At 52.7% G+C, this 21,918-nt stretch overlaps 11 protein-coding genes across 11 annotated transcripts; 7 read left to right on the top strand and 4 right to left on the bottom strand.

The window, feature by feature from the left end:
• Window positions 1-1,537: 1,537 nt before the first annotated feature.
• M421DRAFT_66135 (uncharacterized protein) lies at window positions 1,538-2,164 on the top strand (the record flags this gene model as incomplete). The annotated part of the gene is made up of 1 exon (XM_033596296.1): window positions 1,538-2,164. The coding sequence occupies one exon, from the start codon at window positions 1,538-1,540 to the stop codon at window positions 2,162-2,164; it is 627 nt and encodes a 208-aa protein (XP_033447383.1).
• Window positions 2,165-2,322: 158 nt separating this feature from the next.
• On the bottom strand, window positions 2,323-2,798 carry M421DRAFT_394159 (uncharacterized protein; the record flags this gene model as incomplete). Its single annotated transcript, XM_033590056.1, has 1 exon — window positions 2,323-2,798. The coding sequence occupies one exon, from the start codon at window positions 2,796-2,798 to the stop codon at window positions 2,421-2,423; it is 378 nt and encodes a 125-aa protein (XP_033447382.1). The 3' UTR covers window positions 2,323-2,420.
• Window positions 2,793-7,142, bottom strand: M421DRAFT_421988 (oxysterol binding protein 1). The gene is made up of 4 exons (XM_033593021.1): window positions 6,929-7,142; window positions 5,581-6,839; window positions 4,205-5,532; window positions 2,793-4,154 (listed from the first exon to the last, which is right to left on the bottom strand). The coding sequence occupies exons 1-4, from the start codon at window positions 6,934-6,936 to the stop codon at window positions 2,988-2,990; spliced, it is 3,762 nt and encodes a 1,253-aa protein (XP_033447381.1). The 5' UTR covers window positions 6,937-7,142; the 3' UTR covers window positions 2,793-2,987.
• Window positions 7,143-7,798: 656 nt separating this feature from the next.
• On the bottom strand, window positions 7,799-8,406 carry M421DRAFT_66107 (ribosomal protein S8; the record flags this gene model as incomplete). The annotated part of the gene is made up of 2 exons (XM_033596294.1): window positions 7,799-8,058; window positions 8,274-8,406. 2 exons carry the CDS (start codon window positions 8,404-8,406, stop codon window positions 7,799-7,801), a joined length of 393 nt encoding a protein of 130 aa, XP_033447380.1.
• A 635-nt stretch (window positions 8,407-9,041) lies between these two features.
• M421DRAFT_101927 (uncharacterized protein) lies at window positions 9,042-9,912 on the top strand (the record flags this gene model as incomplete). Its single annotated transcript, XM_033586704.1, has 2 exons — window positions 9,042-9,652; window positions 9,714-9,912. 2 exons carry the CDS (start codon window positions 9,042-9,044, stop codon window positions 9,910-9,912), a joined length of 810 nt encoding a protein of 269 aa, XP_033447379.1.
• A 604-nt stretch (window positions 9,913-10,516) lies between these two features.
• Window positions 10,517-11,956, top strand: M421DRAFT_421986 (uncharacterized protein). The gene is made up of 2 exons (XM_033593020.1): window positions 10,517-11,236; window positions 11,285-11,956. The coding sequence occupies exons 1-2, from the start codon at window positions 10,982-10,984 to the stop codon at window positions 11,699-11,701; spliced, it is 672 nt and encodes a 223-aa protein (XP_033447378.1). The 5' UTR covers window positions 10,517-10,981; the 3' UTR covers window positions 11,702-11,956.
• A 1,009-nt stretch (window positions 11,957-12,965) lies between these two features.
• M421DRAFT_101925 (putative oxidoreductase ucpA) lies at window positions 12,966-13,929 on the top strand (the record flags this gene model as incomplete). The annotated part of the gene is made up of 3 exons (XM_033586703.1): window positions 12,966-13,253; window positions 13,310-13,706; window positions 13,757-13,929. The coding sequence occupies 3 exons, from the start codon at window positions 12,966-12,968 to the stop codon at window positions 13,927-13,929; spliced, it is 858 nt and encodes a 285-aa protein (XP_033447377.1).
• Window positions 13,930-14,332: 403 nt separating this feature from the next.
• M421DRAFT_93386 (uncharacterized protein) lies at window positions 14,333-14,734 on the top strand (the record flags this gene model as incomplete). Its single annotated transcript, XM_033598114.1, has 1 exon — window positions 14,333-14,734. One exon carries the CDS (start codon window positions 14,333-14,335, stop codon window positions 14,732-14,734), a length of 402 nt encoding a protein of 133 aa, XP_033447376.1.
• A 3,272-nt stretch (window positions 14,735-18,006) lies between these two features.
• Window positions 18,007-19,524, bottom strand: M421DRAFT_93385 (uncharacterized protein; the record flags this gene model as incomplete). Its single annotated transcript, XM_033598113.1, has 2 exons — window positions 18,007-19,095; window positions 19,516-19,524. The coding sequence occupies 2 exons, from the start codon at window positions 19,522-19,524 to the stop codon at window positions 18,007-18,009; spliced, it is 1,098 nt and encodes a 365-aa protein (XP_033447375.1).
• Window positions 19,525-19,604: 80 nt separating this feature from the next.
• On the top strand, window positions 19,605-20,672 carry M421DRAFT_182164 (uncharacterized protein). Its single transcript, XM_033587901.1, has 3 exons — window positions 19,605-19,847; window positions 19,905-20,118; window positions 20,266-20,672. Exons 1-3 carry the CDS (start codon window positions 19,699-19,701, stop codon window positions 20,479-20,481), a joined length of 579 nt encoding a protein of 192 aa, XP_033447374.1. The 5' UTR covers window positions 19,605-19,698; the 3' UTR covers window positions 20,482-20,672.
• On the top strand, window positions 20,085-21,253 carry M421DRAFT_421984 (ribosomal protein S13). The gene is made up of 2 exons (XM_033593019.1): window positions 20,085-20,818; window positions 20,869-21,253. The coding sequence occupies exons 1-2, from the start codon at window positions 20,578-20,580 to the stop codon at window positions 21,099-21,101; spliced, it is 474 nt and encodes a 157-aa protein (XP_033447373.1). The 5' UTR covers window positions 20,085-20,577; the 3' UTR covers window positions 21,102-21,253.
• The last annotated feature ends 665 nt before the right edge of the window (window positions 21,254-21,918 follow it).

The following is a 21,918-nucleotide window of genomic DNA, read 5'->3' as shown; positions in this document are numbered from 1 at the left end:
TAAAGGGCGTTAATGTCCTTACGGAACGCGAGGCGATACAAGGCTTGCAGTGGAATTAGCATAGTGACTTGCAAATCGAGACTCTTCTGGTGGAAGCTGTCGACACCTACTTTCCAGGACGCTGGAACTCCTGGCCTGATACTGCATCCAGGCGATGGAGACCCAGATCCGAACCCAGTCTGTTCACTATGTCTCTTCCTCATATGAATTGAACATCTTCACATAGCCTTGCGGGCCTCAATCTGGGCAGCGGTAAACGGCCGCTGGCATCGTAGGCTATCCGGTACTGCGGCTAGTGCGATCGCACCACCACTAGTCGCAATTAAACTGTGCAGCTTGAACGACTCCACGAAGTGATTCCGATAGAGTTGTAATTTGAAAGCGTATTCTGGTATGGCTGCTCAAGGGTGTGGACAGCCCAATGATCCCCCAAATTTCCGCCAAGATGCCGGATGCCGTATTTTGTTGTGGAGAAGAAGCTGCCCAAGAGAGTCTTGGCCGACGAGGTTGTGGTGACGTCATGTCTCACGATCTTGAGAGGTCACTGACGATAATTCTCGACGACCTTCTAATCGCCTGTCTTGGCTTTTATGAGCACCCCACAGTAATGATCAGCTTTGTTCAAGCAGTCTGCACCGTCTGCTCTGAATTTGCTTTCGACCGTGGTGCGGGCAGAAGTCTAGGCTCAGCCAAGCAATCCCCGCGCCTGTGGCTTTGATAGTTCTCGTGACAGAAGCCCAGCACGGTGGTCGTTCTCAGCACGCTGGTATGCCAAGAGTATCCGAGCAAGGCTACTGGCTCTCCACCTCACATCCGTCCACACAGCCACTTTGCCGTTCACGTCAAGGCCGAAAGCAGTAACGTAGGGATCGCGCTTGCCTTCTTCAGGACTCATTTTGAGCTACGCTCCACGCTTCTGGATTGCAGACGCTACGGAAAACAGACCATCCGTACCAAGCCATCTAGGCGATATCTTGGAAGGCGATCACGGCTTGTGCAATACAAGCTTGGTACTCTCGCTGCGCGTCTCCTGCCAAGCTATCGTATCTATGGCTCGCGCCTCGTCACTACCATTCGTCAAAGCCCCAGGATTTGGCCCCTAAATCATTCCCGTTGGTTACACATGTAAGGATGGAGATCGTCTGTCTGGGCATTTCGACAGCGGGACATTTTTCCAAAGCCGACCTCACCTTGATTGGTCGTTCCATTGTAGTCAGCACTAGAGACGGCGATTGCCACTCTGTATCAGTGGGAGCCTCAGCACAAATCACAGAAAACTTCTTGGCCCCAAAGCCATTCGAATCTCACTAAGGGCACTAGGAACCAACACCAAGACCCTACCATCTCCGCCTAAGCCCTCCCGTGGTACACCGACGTAATGGCAATACTCACTGGCCGAGCAAGTTGGGATTTTATGGAGCATGCAGAAGGGACTCGGGATTGTATAAAGTAGGACAGAAGTACCTCCAAGACATTCCATCTCCACCCACTTCGATCCTCACTCTAAACAATCACACTACACTCTACCATACGCAATATGCATTTCACTGCACCACTCATCCTCCTCAGCGCGGCTCTTGCCGTTGCCGCTCCCACCGCTGAGCCCAGCAACTACAAGGATGACAAGAAGGCCTATGCCAAAGACTGCAAGAAGGACCTGGACAACAAGTGGAATCAGAAAAACGACGACTGGAAGAAGAACGAGAAGCTGTTTTACTTTGACGCCGAATACGTCGTGAAGGCCACACCCGACCAGGTCATCAACACGACCCAGATCCCCGCGCCCGGCGAGCCCGGCGCAAAGGGCCTGTTCAAGTACGGCATCAACATCGCCGACAACACAATCTGCTACAACATCACCCTCTCCGGCGTCACCGGCGAATACCAGTCCATGGCCCTCACTTCCACACACATCCACGAGGCGGCCAAGGGTCGCTCCGGCCCGCCTCGCATTGCGCTCCCCAATCCTGGACCCATTACCGATGATCGCCGTATCTCTGTTGGATGCCTGACTGGTCCGTTCAAGACTGGCATCATGGCTAACGGTGTCGATACTGGTGCGAACTTCCACGTCCGCCAAATTGTTGCCAACCCTGCTGGCTTCTTCACTGATACCCACACCCGCAAGTTTGTCCCCGGTGCTGTCCGTGGTCAGCTCAAGTAAACGGTTTACTTCTCTGGAGTACGAATGGGCAGATGTATTGAGAGTATGGAGCCATTGCATAAGTCTAGCCTTAGAGGGCGGTAATTGATCCAGTTCAAGTCTCTGACCGGGTTTCTATATACGAGCTTTAATTCAGAATAAAACTTCTTACACCTTCATTGACATATTATCGTGACATCTCCTCTGCTTCACACGCTCACACAATCCACAATCTACCGCGCATTCAACGCCGACAGATCTGCACCCCACAACCCCTCTAAAACGGCGGTTTCGTCGGCTGACGAGTGCGCAAAAGCACCACAGCCATAACACCCACCCACACTCCAGCACCAAGTAAACACGCCACAACGCAGATCGAGAATCCGTGATGCTCTCTCATCTCCTTCCAGCTCACCACCACGTTAGCTTGCGATGACTGGCCACCATTGGCAGTATCTGCCGTTGGAGCATCACTGGCGTCTCTACCTCGGTCGTCCTCATGTCTACCCATGTTCCCCATCTCAAAGCTCTGTGGTGTAGGAGCTGCTTGAACAGGGCATATAAGACGCTTGATGTGTTGATTGATAGTCAAAGGGCGGGGAGGCAGGTGTTCGGGGAAAGGGGGGGAAGTCGTGTTCGATCGTGAGTTGTCCATTCTAAAAGTGGCACGAGTATCTGCAACTGAGAAGAGGGCGGGCGGCGCTGTTCATATACTCTTCCTCGAGTTTGCTACTCTGTCAAGACAAAGACCGGGTATGCAAATCGTAGTGTCGAACAGAAGATTCTCTATTACTACTCAATCGCATTTACCTCGTGTTTCTCATCCCGCCCAATGTCGACACGTCTAGAAAATGTCCTCCAGTCCCTGCTGCGCCCATGTCGTCTCGCCCTTCGCCACAGCATCCCTGACCTTCCAGTACTGATGGTTAAACTCCCAGAACTCTTCACCCGTCGTCGCATCCTTCGACTTAGTAAACCACTTCGGCACAAACTCCCCGCCGTGTTCCTCCCTCTTCCGTCTCGTAGCTCTCTGCTTCTCCTCGACACGATTCTTTTCCGTAGCCGCGAGATCATACGCACCGTCCTCCATTGCGCGCTGGTCAGGACGCAATCTTGTATCAGTGGGCGCAATGACGGGCAAGAGTTTCTCGTTGGGATCATTGAGCGTGACGACGAAGGGCGTGACGTTGAAGGGAATACCGGTAGGGCGCTCGTGCGCTTGCCAGACGAGGAACGCTTTGTTGTCGTCGTGCTTACTTGCCTTGCCGCCTTTGTCGATATCTGCGTCTTCAAAGCCCGGCGTGAAGCGTGCGTAGATCTTGTCGTTCCAGCGTCCACCGATGGACCAACGGACACGACCGTCGGTACCGAGAACCTTGCCGACGACTTGGTATGCTGAGGAGGCTTTCCAGCCGCGCGCTTTGAATTCGAGTTGGCACACTTCGCCGGTGGTCCAGTTCTTGATTTCCATGGGGCCGTAGTTGTCGACAACAGGATTACCTGTGATGATGCCGATGACTGAGGATGTGACCTTCTTCCAGGTGTACAGTTCCTCCTTACCACCAGTCGCGGTGGGGCGGAGACGCAGGAACCAAGTGCCCAGTGGGTTGATGTCAAATGACTTGCCGTAGAATTTGGACTTGACGGCAGACTCGCCGTAGTAGTCCCACTTGGCTGCCTCTGCGTAGGCAGCACCGACGGGCGGGTGGTGGCTGACTTGCTCGATGAAGAAGCGGAAGCCTTTGTCGGGCCTGGCGTACTCGAATGACTCACCAAGCAGTGGGTTGAACGGCTTTGCAACACGGCCAATAGTTGACGCGTACTCGGATGCAGCAAAGGCGGCGACGTAGAGCATTCGCTCGCTAGAGTCTTCCCGCTCCGCTGCAATATCGAGTAGATCAGTGTACTCCATGTCTTCAGCGCAGCGTTGTAGCAGGGACGTCGGTTCGTTGAACGAAACAGGAAGTGTCATCTTAGTCATGTCCTTACCAATCATGGACTTGAGGATGCCCTGCACAAAGTCAGCGACCTAGTCAGTACATTGCAGCGCACCGAACTTACCCAAAGCGAAATCTTCGGTCTGTCATCGGCATCCATGGCAAGCTTCTGTCGCGGCCCGTCTTCGTATCCCTTGAAAGCTGTGGCGACCTCCGCTTGCTTCCTTGCGAAGATGTCGCCAGTACCATCCGTAGCTGGTACCGCTGACTCACGTCTCTCCTCTATCTGGTTCACTGGTGGCATCTCTACAACCTCGACTTCACCAGCGCCAACAGCATCGAAGAACTCCTCGTCATCTTCAGACTCATCGTCTGAGATATCTGCGGCAAGATCAGCAAGCGTGGCCTTCCTCTTGATTTGACCTGAGAAGCTTGGCTGAGATCGAGCCAAGTTCTTCTGTTGTGCCTCGTTCTCAGGAGCTTCAACGAACTCGTCGGCATCCTTGGTAGCCGCGGGACCCTCGTAGTCCTCAAGAGCCTCCCGCAGCGCCTTCTTTGTCTTCCGTCGCTTCTCCTCAGATTCGCCGATCTTCTGTTCCAGCTCTTCTTGTTCCCGTGCGACCTTAGCCATGCTGTCTTCCCACATGCGGCGCACGTTTGCCTCGCGGTCAAGGCGATACTGCCAATAGGCATCACGGTCCCTAGATATGCGCAGAAGGTCTCCGATCAACCCCTTCAGGTTACCGATGGCGGACTCGTACGATATTAAAGCTTGTCCCATGGCAGGATCAGCGATTTGCATGGTCGGATTCTTTGCTACCTCTGCCTGTAGCGCGGAAGAGACTGATGTCAGTAAGTCAAGCTGCAGTTTTGCAGACTGAGCAGTAATGTTGAAAGCGTCTTTGTTGTGAGGCTTCACCTCACGACTGCTGTCGTCGTCGTGGAAGTCGTCGTCGTCATCGTCATCTACGGTAGGTGCACCCAGGTGGCTAGCATATCTACCGAGCTCGGGTCCACCTAGACTGGGCTCGTAGGCACTTCCAGGGTCCTCAGTGTATGAGACGGCGGAGCGTGAGGATGTATCCAGACTGGTGAGCGGCACACCAAGATTGCTGGAGTATGGATGGGTAGAGATCCTGTTACCAGCCAATCGTGAGCTGCTGAGGCTTGACGAGTCTCCCTCCTTTGAGAGCAGCTCAACCTTGGCCTGCTTCAATGCCTCTAGGTCTTGCGTTGCACGCTTCTCCTCCTCGCGAGCCTCGTCCTTAGCCCACTGAATAGCGTTGTTTAGTGCCCAGTACCAGCGTTTTGCCTCAACTTGGTGGTTAGCCTTCAAGTGGTACTTGACTGAAGATTTCCCCTGGATCTCGAAGCGCTGCTTATCCTGGGGGTCCATGTATAATTTGCCAATGCGCATGTTGATGGCGCCACGGCACGCAGAACCAGTATCATCTGTCTGGTTTAGCTTGTGGACGAGTCTATGGGGTCAGCGCGACCTACCCTGGTGCTTGTAGTAGCTGAGAACACCATCTTCCAGTACAAACCATCGCAGCTTGTATCCGCTAGTGTAGTTGGTCCACTTCTTAAGATAGCCCTTCATTTCACGCGACTCCTTCGAGCCCATGCCACCCTCAGCAGCAGCTCCAGGCTGTGCTTGGCCAGCGAGTATAGTCTTCTCCTGGATGCCTCGCTGAGCGGCAGCTGCTGCCGGTGAGCGCTTCAGGATGGCACGTGTACGGTCGTCCTTTGTGTAGTCCTGCGGGAGTTTGCCCTTGCGGTCGCGACGGAAAGGGTCGGCGCCGTTCAGCAACAACAGCTGAGCCAACTTTACATCCTTGTTCTTAGCTGCCTGGTGCAGGAGCGTGCCACCGGCTTCAACGACAGTTGGGTCGGTAGCAAATTCTCCACCGTTGACATCCAGCGTGCTCTGAATGCGCGCATCTTGCAGAACCGACTCCAGTGTATCCAAGTCGCCAGTAGTCACTAGTTGTTGGACCCTCTTCACGTTACTGTCGATGAAGATGGAACGGGTCAGCTGCAGTTGCTGGAAAATATCGGGCGTACGGGCAAGATCCAGAGGTGTCTGGCCGTTGTAGTTGGTGATGGCATCGTTGATGTTGGGCTGGTCAAGCAGCAGTCGCACCACCGGAGCGCGCCCGAGGGTAGCTGCGAGGTGGAGGGGCGTGTTGCCATCACGGTCGCGGCCATTGATGTCAATGGGCGAGTCTGGCGTGCTGTTCGCATTCGATAGTACAAACTCGATGACGGGCAGTTCGGCGCACTGGACGGCTAGGTGCAGGATCGAAGTTCCCTCAGTGCGCGCGTTGGGCAGCTGGAGCGATGCCCTGCCACCCTCGCTGTCGCCCGGAGTGGACTGCTCGCGGATGGCTCTCGATATGGCGGTTGTGTCGCCGTTGCGGAGCGACTCGAAGACACGGAACAGCTTGACCGACTGCTCAATTGACCCACCTTTGATCGTAGGCGACGCCGGAGATGCTGGGTGCTGGGTGCTGTTGCCCTCGCTGGGCACGGCGGTCGTCGACGTCGACATGGTGGCCGGCGCGTTTGGGTGCAGCTTCTTCGACAGGCTGCGCTGGTGGCCCGTCACTGGTGAGCTCAGCGACGCCTGCGACGAGTTGGGCGGCGAGTTGTTGGCTGTGTTCGTGATGCTGCCTTCTGCGGGTGTGGACGTTCCTTCTGTCTTCGAGGTCCTCCTGCTCAGCATGTTCTTCACGCTCTGCGACTTGGAGCGCTTGTGTCTACGAGCGAGTGGACGTCAGTCTCAGTCACGGCCTGACATGTGCATGTCCCCCACCGTCGCACAGTACGCGGGCTTTCGAGAACTCACCCTTCCATAGATGCTGTGATTGGGCACAACGGGCGCCCGTTGCCGGCTAAGAAGCACGGCCTGGATAAATGTGGAGGTAAGAGGGGTATGCGGTGCGGAGATGCCTAGGTACACGCGATGGAGGGCATGAAATTCTTAATGATGCTCAAGTCGAGCGAGGTGCTGCACCATTGTCTGCTTCACAACCAGCTCGCACTCCTTCGATAGCGGCGGGGCTTCCATCCAACCCCTGACGTAGGTAGATTTGGGATTCCCGTGTCTCGGGCCTATCACAAACTCTCCTTCTCCCGCTCTAGCAACGGGTTGGATGTCGCCCACACACGCCGTTGCTCCCCATTTTGCAGCACAGCCTTGCGCTTGGTCCCAGCGACGGTTCGTTGGGAGAGTGAACACTGGCGATCGATATCGTTGATGCTGAGATTTCTCGCAACACCACGACTTCAGATCGAACGCGTTCAGCACGTGCTTCACGAACACCTGCCGCCCAAGCAGTAAATAAACAGTAATTTGGGCACCGACTTTGACATAAGGTATTGTACTGCTACACTTGACTGCTGTCGATTGTGTGTAGAAGACCCTCTCATTACCGTACGGTATCCGAGGAATTTTATCGTGGACAGCGAACTGGAGTCTTCAAAAGTCGCCGGATCCTCGTCGTCGATGCTGAAATTCCAGAAGTCAAGATGGATTAGATGTCACCTGAGAACTCAAGTCACATCAAGTTTACACTGTGTTATGTGAATTGACAGTCATGAACTTTTGGTCATTCATTCGTCCAGCATGGCCGTGATGCTTCCTAGCCATACAATTCTCATGCCCAGCTAGGCCCGGGTATATGCATCCCTCCACATCGCGCAATCCAAAACTAGTCTAGTAGAAGAAACCGAGGATCTTGCCAGCAACGTGCTTGCGGCGGGCCTCCTCATGGTCCATGATACCGGCGGAGGTGGTCAGGACGATGTAACCGAATTGACGAGAAGGAAGGAGCTTGACGACCCACTTCTCAACATCACGGAGCTGGACGTTGTAGCGGGGGGAGATGACACCGGTCTTGTTGATGCGGCCGTTAAGCTGGATAACAATCTTGCCGTTGCGGTGGTCGTCGACCTCCTCGAACTCGCCAATGTAGCCTGGTGGAAACGTCAGTTTGTCAAGATTTGATGTTGCGCAAAATTAAACATCGGACATCATGGAAGGGTTCCGAGGATGTGTAAGTTCTCCGCAGTTGATATACCGGACACTTAAAGCCCAAAGACCGTAGAGAAGACAGGATCATTGGGAAGTTATCAGCCCGGAGAGGGGTGAAGAACCAGATGTATGCGCAACAGAGAGAGATCCAACATACCGTGACGCTGCATGACGGTCAAGAACTTGACAATGACCTTGGAGGAAGGGCGGATCATGACCTGGCGCTTGCCGGCCTTCTCGGCGTTGTTTATGGCGTTGAGCGCATCGTTGAGGACGGAGGTCTTGACCATTTTGGCGGTTTATTGTAAGATTCTCGAGTGGCGAGGGGCAACTGAGGTATCTGTATAGGAATCGTGGTTAGCCTCCAGATGCCAGAGCATGGAGAGTGCCCTCAGCCAGCAGCTTTGGAGGGTTCTTCAGCTCTTGTCGCAGAGGGGAGCAGTGTCAGGCCTATCCTCTCGGACGGGCGCAATTGCTTCCCCTGGCTCTCTGAAGGGCACTCGTCGGATCGAACATAACTTACCTCGTGAGGTAGCTGGTGGGATAGCGAAAGACGTGCGTGACCAGCGAGGAAAAGTTCGAGGGAGGACGCAAATTCGCGTTGCTTAGCGAGTGTGCGCTAAGGTGTTATGGTGGACCGTGCTCGGTCGCCGCTGCCCACTGGGGAAGCCTTTTCAACCTCAACCATTGGATTTGATCATTACACTCATTTTGTGTAGAAAGCAACAAACTTATGCGTATGTCCTATTACTGTCATGCGCAGTATGTGCAACCTCCGAACGACAGTCAATCTGACATTCGCCACCCTCACGTGCTCCTGCGCGTCTGCAACATCCTTAGTCATGACGTGCTATCTCCGAGGTCGTCTTTGCCTTCCAGCTTCTACAAACGTTCCGTTATCTAGTGTCAACTCTTACTGTCCATCATGAGGGAGTACTCTACCTCCGAGGCTTGCTGTACCTGCGCTACACTGCTGTCATCCATTCCTCCAACCTATGACGAGAAGACCGAGAAGCCATCACAGTTCGAGCGCCGGCTTGATTGCTGTGGCCGTGCTATATGCGCACGATGCTTGACCGATAACCCTCGATTTGCGAGCTACTGTCCCTTCTGCCAGATATCTACCGGCCCCTCTCCTCTGCTGGCGCAAGGTCTACGCGACCCTCCAACATATTCGCCACATGCCGACGAGAAGGTGGAGGAGGAGCTACCGCCGTACACAGCACACAATGTGCTGCAACCGCCACCTGAAAAATCGAGGAGTACTGAGAAAGCGCCTGATGTCTTACATTTTGTCGACCAAAATAACGACTCGATAGCATCTTTATCACTCGCCTATGGCGTGCCTTCAGATGTCCTTCGACGGATTAACAAGATGTTTGCGGACCATCTATTGGCAGCGCGTAGGACAATACTTATACCGGGAGAATACTACAAGGGCGGAGTCAGCCTCAGTCCTCGCCCACTTGAAGGCGAGGAGAAGGAGATCAAGAAGACGAAGCTGAGGAAGTTCATGGTGGGTTGCAAAGTTGCCGAGTAGGTACTCCATTGCAAGTCATGTGCGTAGGTAAAGTGAGCAGTGCTAACCAACGCGCAGATACGATGTCGCCGTTCTGTACCTCGAGCAAGCAAGTTACAACCTCGAGAAAGCCATGATCACATTTAGGGCCGATGAGAAGTGGGAAAATGAACATCCTCTACGAGCTGCGAAGAAGGGTAAGGTGCCTGCGCCACCGAGCTCGGGGAAGCGAAGATGGTTCGGCGGGAGTGGCGGCGGCATCACTGGTCAGCTCTAAGGCGCCAGTTGACCGCTGCATGAAACCTTTCCGGGCGGCAATGCGGACGTTTGGCTGAGTTCATTATTCTGCTCCAACGTTGCGGCGCGAGCATTTGGACCATTTGGACCATTTACGGCGTTACTGATAGTATGGGTAGACTCGTGATACACACATGAGGAACCTCGACCCGTCCCTTACAATGTTGCATACATGCCTTCGACTTTACTTTCTGTGTATCGCTCTTTGAATATTCCTCTCCTGATGCAGAAAATATTGGCACCCGTAGATTCTGGTGTTCGCACTCAGGCACGAATCTTCCATTTCAGTGTTCAGCCAATCATTGCGTTGCGTCACCACCAACCCACCCTAAGCGCCGAACTCGTCACCCCTGCTCACATCCCTCGAAGCGCTGTCCATGCACTCATTGGTTTCAGAAGCTCGAAAACCCCCACAGGCATGCGTTTCTTTACTCCCATTCGTCGATGCATCAAGTACCCTCCACATCAGCAGCTACATGCACTCTAGTCTGTGCAACGATCGGAGCGAAACGACAGCCACCATGGTGCTCAACAGCATGTCCAAAAACGCGTTCAGGAACGAATGGCACACCTTTTTTGAGGCCCTCGACGGTCAACGTTGCTCAATGGCCCCATCCGGAAAAATCGGCTGCAGCCTCCACACTGAAGCCTCCCTCCTTAGTGCCAGTATGCGTTTACGCGCTGGGGACTACCAACAGCTTCGCCAACCGCAGAGCCTTGACCCCAGGCAGGCGGTAACGCAAATGACCGTCCTGTCTGTACCTCGAGATGGCTATTTTGGGACTTGACATCCGCATGGAGTGTTGAAGCGCTGAAACATCCACTGCGACCATGTCGTTTTAAAGCATGGTCAACCCCCCCTCAAACTATCTTCATTCAAGCACGCAAAGGCAGCTCCTATTCCTCATCGTTCATTTGTCTCAAGGGTCAGGCACTCCTGTAAACGCAGTTTCTATACATTCTGTGCTCGACTTATTACAACGTCGTCGGCTCCCGCGTACTTCAGAGCATCCAGCCATACCATAGAAGCATAATCGTAAACCGCCAACATGAAGATCAACCCGGCGCCTCTCCACCTCGCTCAAACAGTCCTTGCGGGTCTTGTAATCGTATTCAGCATCGCCATTCTTGGCACAAGCGCGCACACCCTTGATGTCTTCAACAAACAACAAACCTCAAACCCATGGTGGCTCCCCATGTGGCCACAGCACTTCGACATCCAAGGAACAAAAGCCCTCGTCGCTTCGTCCGTCATCACGCTCGCGCTCTCCTCCGCCTTCCTGATCGCCACCTTCCTGCCTAGTGTACGTTCCCCTAAACACAGTTCTCGAACCGAGACTAACAACCAGCAGTTGCAACTCGCACAAAAGCACACCCTCCGAGCCGCCCTCTCACTCGCCACAATCCTCCCTTCGCTCCTGCTCACGCTTATCTCCACAATCTGGGCACACATCTTGAACCGTCAAACCCCAGATCTTGACACAATTCAGACCTGGGCGTGCAAATACCAGCACTCATCACCGCTCAAGCAAGACCTGACCATTCCCTCAAACATGGGCAACAGCAACTTTAGCTCGATCTGCCGCGAGAGCCGGTTCGCGCTCTACGGCACCCTGATTACGTTCTTGTTGCTCGGATTCAGCATGGTATTGAGCTTTTTGTGCTGGGGTGCGGACAAGTATGCTGCCAGGCAGAAGAGGAAGAATGGTGGTGTGGAGGAGGGGAGTGTGAGTGAGTTGAACTATGTGCCTAAGGCGTACGCGCCATGAGAGTCATGATGGGGCTTGTGTGGGCTCTGGTGAGTGACTGAGCGACCGAGGTATTGGGTTGTGAGAATCTGTTATGTCAGTATGATTTGGGAAGGCGTTTTGGCGCAGCGATTCCTGTACGCAGGGTTGAGGTCACGGCAATGTTATGGTGTTAATGTATCTTGTGTTCAACGTTAATACAAGCCTGCAGTCATGCGCTTTGTGGTTCGGCTGGTGTCGTGAAGACTGATTTCCAAGAATGGTATGTACCTCGCAGGCCTGACGTGTTGTGGAGGTATGGACGCTACAACCCCAACTGCCAAATTTATGGTGGAGCCTCATCAGAAGTGGATCTCTTTCTGCTGTTTACCTATGGCGCACGTGAACTCGAGAACCCACGTGGGTCCACTATACATTTGTAATCTCAGGGCTGGTGGTCCATTGCGGACTTGTCGAAAAATGTCTCTTGTCAACGTGCAGGCTCATGTGAGTGACTGACACGGACTATGGCCAAGCGTGCGCAAATGGGTGATTGTAGCGCAAGCACCGATCTGGTCGCACCCGTGTCACTTCTGAGCGAAGATATGTACAGTACTGGTCATGCGGAATTCGGGACCCTTGAGTTCCGGAGCCGAAGTTCGAGGCTCGCGCCGAAAAGTGATGGGAACAAGTCGCGAATACGTCAATGAAGGACGAGACCTGTATCTGAGTCACTCATGGTTTCCTGACCCTATTGTATAAGAAGAACTGACGTGGTCAAGAGTGAGTTTCGCTGCTATCTTCTTAGATTTTCAGTCTCTTTCACCAGTATTGACTCTTCAAGCTAGTACCGGTACTTCTCGGTTGCGCTACCGGTAGTGCATCTGCCAAGATAGATCTCTACATGATATGTTGTGCACACTTACCCGGGCCCTAAAGGATCTGTCAGAAGATCCGAAAGATCGCCCGTGTGTAGTTCTGCCAACACAATGCACGACCATCGAGATTTCCACGGGTGCCTATTACCTAATCAGGCTAGTTTATATACCTTCACAGGCGCGTCCTCTGACGCCTGGTAACAAACATTCTTACACTCCACTTTCAATAACGTTGCGGCAGACGTAGCCGCTGTATAGTCGATGGAAAACTGCGCTGAGTTGCTTGCTAGCTAGGAGGCGATCATACATATGTCCTGAGACGTGCTAGTCCAAGGTAGTCAACAGAGGTGACGATCAAGGCCTATAGCACCGACTTGCACCGCAACAAATAATTAACAACCACGATCAACACCCAATCTTCCTCCGCAATGGCACCTTTGGAGAAATCACCTATCCCGCAAGACAGTGGCTTCGACTTCGTCGGCCTCAAAAACCTCCGCAATGACATCTATCCAGCCATAGATGTCTCGAAATCCTCTGGCCTCCAGCAGCCTGGAAAAGTGGTTCTAATTACCGGTGCAGGCCGTGGAATCGGGCGATCAATGGCCATCCAATACTCGTATGCAAAAGTCTCCGCCATAGTCATCTGCGCACGAACAAGATCCGAGCTTGACGAGGTCGCCGATCGAGTGAAAGAAACTAGCAGCGCTGTCACTGTCCAGAAGGAATTCTCGGCGTGACAGACGGCGCCGCAGTGAGAGATCTGGCGAAGAAGGTCAGCGACAAATTCGGCCGTCTTGACATCCTAATCAACAATGCCGGCCTCTCGCGACCCAGGGAGCCGGTCGGCGAAACAGATCCGGAGGACTACTGGCAGGTGCTAGAAGTCAATCTTCACGGATCGCTGTTGCTCACTCATGCGTTCTTGCCTCTCCTGCTGAAGACTGCAGAGAGGCAATCCTCACACGTCAACATCATTAATGTCACCTCCATTGGCGCGGTCACCGTTTCGCCAGGAGGCAGCTCGTACTCGCTTGCGAAGTTAGCGCTACAGAAGTTAAGCGAATTTGTCGGCCTCGAGTACAGTGCAAAGGGAGTCAATGTTTTTGGTATTCATCCTGGCGGTGTGGTAACCAAGTTGGCGAATGAAATCAAGGAGATCAAGCACCGTAAGTCATTGCGACAATACATAGGGAAGATGATATGCTCACCTCGATAGTCTTGACCGATGAGCCGGAGCTTTGCGGTGGATTCGTCGTGTGGCTGAGTAACCAAGACAGAAGATGGCTAAATGGAAGATATGTCAGTGCCACGTGGGATGTCGAAACATTAGAGAGCATGAGGGAAGAGATAGAAGAGGGGGACAAGCTGAAGGTGAAGATGGTTGTCTGAGACTCAGTCCGAGCATGCAAAAGGGCATCGTAGTCTCCATTTCTCACCTTACATGCAGCCGAGCCGCTGTTGTTCTGTCGCAAAACGTAGGAAATTACCTAGTCAGGGGCCTAACCAACATTGGAAGTGATCATCTATCAGACTCAAATCTTTAGACTTAATCTTCTGTATTTCATGTGTCACAAAGCCCACCGGGATTGCGAAAATAGCGGCTTCATCGGTCATGAACCTGGATGTCCAAGAATAAACGCGATGTGGAGCACTTCGTCTACGGCCCAGTCGATTGTGGCGACCACGAGAGATCTTTCACGAACACTGGTATAGTCCCGTCATTTAGAAGCAAGCCCTAAATAGCGCAGTACCTACTGCATAAGATCGAGGATGGAGGCGTGACTAGCCGGTCATGCGCTCGGTTGACTTTACGGACAACTACGTCCCCATGTTTCAGGGCAAGATTAGGTTTACTGTAAGGAAGGTTGTGCTGAACCATCCGCTGCAGATTGTGGCCGTTGAAGATATCAAATGCTTTGTCGTGTGTGCGCTGATGAAGTCTGAGGAGTGGAGAAGCAACGTGGTGTCGATTGTGGGGGATAAGCTAAGGTTCGGGCAAGCTAATGGAGCCTCTGGGGCGAATACTGAGGAACTTAGAGAAATGAGTTCTGCACTTATTGGTTTTGGAACTTACGTCAAGAGGTCTAGTGGATTCTTAGGAACGAAGGGAGGGCGAATACACGTGCCAAAAACCTTCCTTCTGACTGCATTACTCAGAGTGCATGCCTTGCGCCTCACTACCGTCTTCACCTAACAGAAGTGAGAAAGATCGGCCCAAATAATACTGTCAGCAACGCAAGCAACGCCAGGACAAGGAAAATAATCTTGACCCACAATGGAAAGGTCTCAAGCGCTATTCGCACATTTGCAGCCGCAGACTGCTGCGTTTGTAGCACTCCCTGCGTCTGTGATCCACCATCCTGACCATTCTGCTGCTGGCTCGCTCCAGGCTCTGGGACCAGGCGAAGGTCACTCACGGTCGCATAGCGGCGATGATGGTCTCTCATCTCATGAGTATCCTGCCGTGGTAATCGAACAAAATTGTATCTGAACCATCTCATGATGCGAATCCATGAAGTGTGAGCAAGTGGTTCATTGCGTGATGGTAGCTGTGGCGGCGGGTCGTCTGGGAGGTCTACGCTCTCGAGCTCAGTGAGTTCTGCGGGAGAAAGTGCGGTATTCCTCGTAGTCACGTTTGGCCGAACGTGATAGGGCGAGGAAACAGGGGATGTTGTGTGTTGGCATGTTCAAGACCGGCGACGACGGAAAATACCCAGAACCCAGGGCTCTCAGATTGTTTTGACGATGCGTTATTTCTTTAGTGACAGCATTGGTATTGAATGATTTCGCCCCGGATTCGGTCTGCTGGATATCGGTTGATGGGGTGTTTCTGCGCTCAGGCGACATTGTATCGGAGAACGGCGACAGCGATGACGTCTCCAAATTGTGGAGTTAAGTAAGGGGCGGAGAAGCATCAAGATTCCGCGCGGGAGATGGACGCTTTTGAGAGCTTCCCGCATACGTTGCAGCGTTGTCACCTGGTGGCGTACTTTGAACAGCGAGTCTGATATTGCCGTTGCCGTTCGACAGCACTTCAAGTTCGGTGTTGCCGTTGATGACATCTTGTCGATTTGAAGCGTTGGTGAAATCGCTGGATTGACCAGATGGGACTTCGGCATGGCCTTCCAGGTCGAGTGCGACGGGTCTGTTGTCTCGTGAGACACTCATTGTGGATGGTACTGAGTGAAGAAGTCAATATTGGAAAGCTCAGTGTTATATGCACAACGGCGGTGTTTGCTACTTGCAAGAAACAATAAAGAGCGCTCACGTTGACAAGATTCTGGATGATACTAGAAAGAGACTTTGCGTTCACAAAATCACAAACCTAGATCCATCGAACCAGCGATGCGATACATACGGAGGCTCGCAAACTACTTTCCCTTGTCTGTCAGAGACTCTCATACACAATTCGCGAATAACCCGATTTGATACCAGGAACGCACTACACGAGCAACTCGTCGTTCAACTTAATGCTGACTCCAAGTCAGCTGCAATAGAGCGATGCATCGCAAATAATGACACTGTGCTGCTACGCCTTTGCATACTAGCGGACTCATCTTCGTTGACACTGTCGTCGCTACTGCCACCTTCAGTGATCTTCACAAACACTGGATCTTACAAACAATTCCGTAGCCATCACTATTTGTTGACAGGGACGACAGGGTACAAGATCTCACGTTTGCGCCGGGACGAGACATTGCTGAACGGTCGGTCGACAGTCTTTGAGTCACTGCATGACTCCGGAATTGAACACTACCTAGGCATGTGCGGTGTGCTATCAGCGGAAATGTTGCTGCAAGTACCAAAATATCGTGCGCTACATGCCAGCAGGTCGCAGTAAGTCCGAAAGCGAAGTACCGACCTCATGTGAAATCGATTAGGAAGATACACAGTATGATGATGTCCGGCAGTCGATCGAAGCTTTGTTGAAAAAAAAGCCTTGCTCAGCAAGCCGTGATCTCTTTTCCATCAACAGCTGATTTTTGAATCCTTCTGCGTGTTGCGACACGATTTGATGTTATCCGTAGTACCAAGTATCACCACATTGCAAATGCAGAACTCCCTCTCCGGTATCGAACCTTCAATCCGGGACTCCAACGCTATCAAGAGCATCTTCATCAGCGGCGACGTCTACGTCGACCCCGTGCACGCTGCCGAGGGCCTGAATATTTCCAACGTTAACTTGTCTCTACGTGCGCGCGCACACTGGCACAACCAAGTCAATTATGATATAACTGCGTGAGCAGTGTCGGTCGGGTACTGTGATCAACAAGTGTATTGCTATCTGTTGTCGTGTTGTGATGTGATGTTACAGGAGCTCTCAGCTCTGAGGTAAGCGCACTTGCCCACCGGGCAGTACCTGCTACAATAGGATATCATGTGATATAAGCCGCGTGGTTACATATGATATCGGCAGGTAATGTGTTGTGGTGTCCAGCTAGCACGACGCACTGGCAAGGTGCGGACGAGGGGGGCTATGGCGGCCAGTTTGGGAGGGGCGTAGTGGTTGGACGAGGTTACAGACGAGGAATATGGCAAGATTGAAAACTAATTAATGGAAGGGACTGATCTATTTTGGAGGTATCGAACGATAATACTACATGGATTGGGACGAACGATGTCCAGAAGCATTTTCTCATCTGTTACATGACAGCAATGGCATTAGCTTTTTGCCTCCAAAGAGTGTAATCCGCGAAATCATCGATCCTATGAATAAAAATGTTGAAAGAGTGTGGTCCTATAGTCAAGGAAAAACAGGGGTATATTGTTGCATAATGTGTTAGAAGTGGTAAGCTGGCGAAGGTATGATAGATCTTAAGGATGATCAAGGAATGCGAGAAGCTTAGCGAGCGCAAGAAGGCGTAGCGCATGAGGAATAACATCTGCCGAGGCAGACCGCAACAAGTTCATGAGGATTCGTGGTGATCGTGAGGTGGAGCGTGAAGTGGCAGCGGAAGTGATACAGATCTTGGAAGGTCTCGTTGAGGCTCAAGTTCATCGTTGCGTGATGACTGCAGCTGCGGTTGGGATGCCGACGCCGCAGCACTATACGACCTCAAGGCGCACATCGTTGAGAGCCGAGAGCAGCGATCTGCTGAACTGTCTCTCACTGAAACTACGCTATATCGCCCGGAGTGGTGACAGAACCGACGGAAGACCATAGATCGCCTCGTCCTCGTCGAGTCTGCTCCCACTCCTGCAAGCTGCTATGCATCGAAGGTGGACGAGTCGATCCTAATAAGCGACTTTTTCGGTTCAAGGCTTCCCTCAGGAACGATATGGGCGCGTAGATCAAGCCATCTACAGCCGTACTTTCCTCTGAGGAACGTGTCTCAGATATAGTAAAGGATCGGCGTTTGGGATTGAGGTCACTTCCACGGCCAGTGTCCCAGTGATTGACGATGCCAAAGGCATTGCCGACACCAACGAGTCCGGAATGACGGTTGGTTGGCCTAGCTGCGAGAACTACCAAAGGATGCCCCGGCGGGCCCGGCTGTCCAAAGCTGAGATAAGGCGGGCTGCGTCCAGAGCCCGGGTCTGGGTGGCTGTTGAGGAGGCACGCAGGAAGACGTGTCGCTGCTCAGGGCTCATCGCACTCACAACTTCCTGGTCCACAATCATGAGACAATCTCGATCCTCTTTGGTAGAGCCTGTTGCGTCGGGTACCGCGCTGTTTCCAGCATGAGGCAAATTCTCTGTCTCTCCATCTGGCAGGACCTGTTGCTCCCCTCGTCTCAGTATGTGGATATCGTTCCCTTCGTAAGACTTCATGAATCGACCTATGCGTGTCGCCTTCAGTCTCCCTCCAATCTTCTGCTTCAAGCGAAGGAGTAATTGCGGAGGCTGTACGTTTTTGATGCCACTTGTGTGGGGCTGGATCATGCGGTCTACGGGTGCTCCTACTGGCCTGGGGATGAAAGGCGCCGAAACATTGTTCGAAGCTAAATCAGGACCCACAACAGGCATCCGAACTTGCTTGCGGACGGCGGACCTTAAAGAAGGCCTATGAGACGGTCCAGGTGAAGACCCTTCGGGTATGTTAGGGAGAGATTGTGACAAGACATCTACCCGTGTCGCTACCCGTACCATCTGGGCCAGCGTGGTGCAAATTTCTGACTCCATGGGTAGAGGATCGATTGTCTCTGTCGATAACAACGAAACCTGAGTAGAGTTCCTGCTGCCATGGCCCAACCATAGTCTGTGGCAGTTTTCACAGTCTAGATCAACCAGACGACTGGAATCGCTGACCATATTAACATGTATCTTGACAGAGTTATGGTGATGATGGCATCGCGGACAGTTGCCGGCTATGGGCAGGGTCCAGTGACCAGGAGGGATGGGCCTTCCGCTACCCGTAGATGATATCGAATCTCGGCGCGTGAATCTCGGCTCAGCAAGTTCAGCTCCGTCCCAGGTGGCATCAGAAGAATACTCAGGCTCTTTCTCTACGCGATCAACCTCTCGGCCGGCCGTGATGGCTGGAACAAGGCTGACCAGTACTGGTGAATAGGCTGACAGTAGGCGACCACAGAAGGGCTGCCTGAGTTGCGATAACTACATGGAAGGGCGTAAGTACAGGTGGGGATGGGATGCGAACAACGATGATCGTAGCTTGATAGGCCTAGGGTGCGCTGATAGTGCCGGTGAGTGACTGTGGCTGACAGGCAGGCCGTATAAGGTGGGGGCCCTAGAGTTATGTATTTCGGTGAAGTATGAAAGGACTCCTGCCAGTAGGCTTGCGGTAGTGTCCGCCTATCCACAAAGGGATTGTCGAGTGTGCATGGGTGTCTTGAGGCGCAATAGACGAGTATCGCCACGCACGGCTGCGAGCAGCATCAACCGCGATGTGGAACTCTAAGTGAGCCCACCCAACCTTACATGAGCAAGAACAGACTCTGAAGGTAGAAATGCGGACACCAATAAGCATTAGATATATGAAATAGAAACCTGCGATACATGATGCACGCATCTCACTTGAGTCATTGGGACTTGAGTTGCCAGCACTTTGGTGAACTCACCCTATGTGTAGACGACAGCCTTGTCGTTACAGTTGCGATAGATGCTCACCGCCAGACTGCCGCACAAACCCGCTAACTCAGGCTGAAACCCGTAGCTGAAAGAAGAACCTCCACAGATGTCATAAAGGTAATCCTCATCATGAATAGTAAGCCATCGTCAGTGATTGTCAACGAAGAAGGTGGTCAGCGTGCGCTGCGCACCACGCTAATTGCAGGCAACGGCCTTTGCACTGCCCACTCAATGAATCCGTGCACGAAGAAAGACACACCGACGAAAGCCACAAATTGGTACGCGATTATGGAAGATCGGAGTATCGCAGAGCATGCTGAATGGGATTCTGGCAGCATTTACGAGGCTCAAGCGATGAGGGTTGATGGTTGGTGGATCGACAGGCGCTGGGTCCATCGGCTAGCTATTGGCCACAAAGATCGGGGGGGGGGAGTATCACGTGAGACGCTAAAGAAGCGAGCGCCCACGACGCTTTTGCGTCTCCTCACGAGAACGGCTTCAGCGCTTTTTACTAACGACAGAATAGCCCTCGATAAGCCGCCATCATGTGTGAGTATCGCCATGCTGTGTCTTAGAAAGCAACGATGCAGACTTGTTCTTCCGTGCGCTGTGAAATCCTCGCGCGTACGGGAGGGTAAGAGCAAAATTGCAGTTCGTGGGCACACTACACCGAACAGATGTACTGACAATTCATAGCGCTCGTCTCAGGAGAGAAGTCTAAGTACGTTCCCACGTCTTGAGCATGCCGACGATGCCTTCGTGACACGCACTCGCTTTCGTGCCCACGCCCGTCTGAGCCCGCCACTCGATGCACGGCCTCTCCCCGATCTGCGACAGCATGCTGAAAGAGGAGGATATCGGTACCGACCGTCGTGGACGAGAAATACAATACACACAATAGCGGAGGACTAGCATACTGTCTGGAAACGGGAGAGGTGCTTGCATCGGCGTGGCAGACTCGGTGGGCGCAGGCCTGCGAGCAGCGCGACGATGCACACCTTGACTATAATGCGTGTGCGAACAGCAATGCTGACTTGCCACAGCTTCCAGTACATCATCCGTTTGTTGAACACGAACGTCGATGGAAAGCAGAAGGTCATGTACGCCTTGACCAAGATCAAGGGTGTCGGTCGCCGCTACTCCAACTTGGTCTGCAAGAAGGCCGATGTTGATCTGAGCAAGCGCGCTGGTGACCTCACCTCTGAGGAGCTTGAGCGTATCGTCACTATCATCCAGAACCCTCTGCAGTGTATGTTCAGCCATCGTCCATCTACGACTTCCGCATCTAACACCCGCCAGACAAGATCCCCACCTGGTTCCTCAACAGGCAGCGCGACATTGTCGATGGCAAGGACACTCAGGTCCTCGCCAACGGTGTCGACTCCAAGCTCCGTGACGACCTCGAGCGCCTCAAGAAGATCCGCGCTCACCGTGGTCTCCGTCACTACTGGGGCCTCCGCGTCCGTGGTCAGCACTCCAAGACCACCGGTCGTCGCGGCAGGACCGTCGGTGTCTCCAAGAAGAAGGGCTAAATATTGTGCGCTCCCGGCTGGGGTCAGCAACGGGCTGTTGTGGTGTATCAAGGCTTTACGAAATGGGTGGTGCACTTACGGTGTTTTACGGCATTCATTGGCTGGAATATGCACTTCATACAGTCTAGAATGGACGGCGATTAAGGACAGGGTTTAATTTAACCTGTACTAAAAATTATACCAACGATTTCAAGTTCCATCTAGCTTCTCATATGACCATCATACGCACTTTGAACATCCGTCTCGCTATTTTCCCTTCTAAGCTCAGCACCCTTACTATGCATACTAAAGACTCTGACTGGTACCACGACGTTACACAGCCTCATCGAACATTCGATACTACTGCAGCCACAGCCACTCAAGACATGACAGCTGTTGCCGAGGTGCATGATGCGCGATCCTCCATGCGTGATCAGCCTGCATTCACCCGTATCGACACGTCTGAATACTCATCACGGTTTTCGAATCGCTCGGAGACCTTAAGAAAAAAAAGGGTGGCTAAGGTCGCTATTATTACAGTGAGCTGAATGAATTGAATCTCGCGTACTCTACATAGTACAACAGAGCCATCTAGTCATAATTCGTAATCGTAAGTCGTCAATCGTGATCGTCAATGCCGTCATCCAGTCGTAAGTCGTCGTAAGTCGTGAAGTCATCCGCGAGCGAGCGCCAAAGCAATGCAGACCAGAACCCCAAATGCAGAAGCCAAACCAAACGAAAAACAGAAAAAAAAAACTAAAGCATCGACTCATCCGTCACTCCTACTCCCTCACCTGCTCACTCTCTCCTTCAAACTCAACTGCTCACTCCTTTCTTC

The sequence above is a fragment of the Didymella exigua genome, assembly GCF_010094145.1.
Source record: "Didymella exigua CBS 183.55 unplaced genomic scaffold M421scaffold_18, whole genome shotgun sequence".
Taxonomy (NCBI): domain Eukaryota; kingdom Fungi; phylum Ascomycota; class Dothideomycetes; order Pleosporales; family Didymellaceae; genus Didymella; species Didymella exigua.
This window is presented reverse-complemented; position numbering and strand designations above follow the sequence as displayed.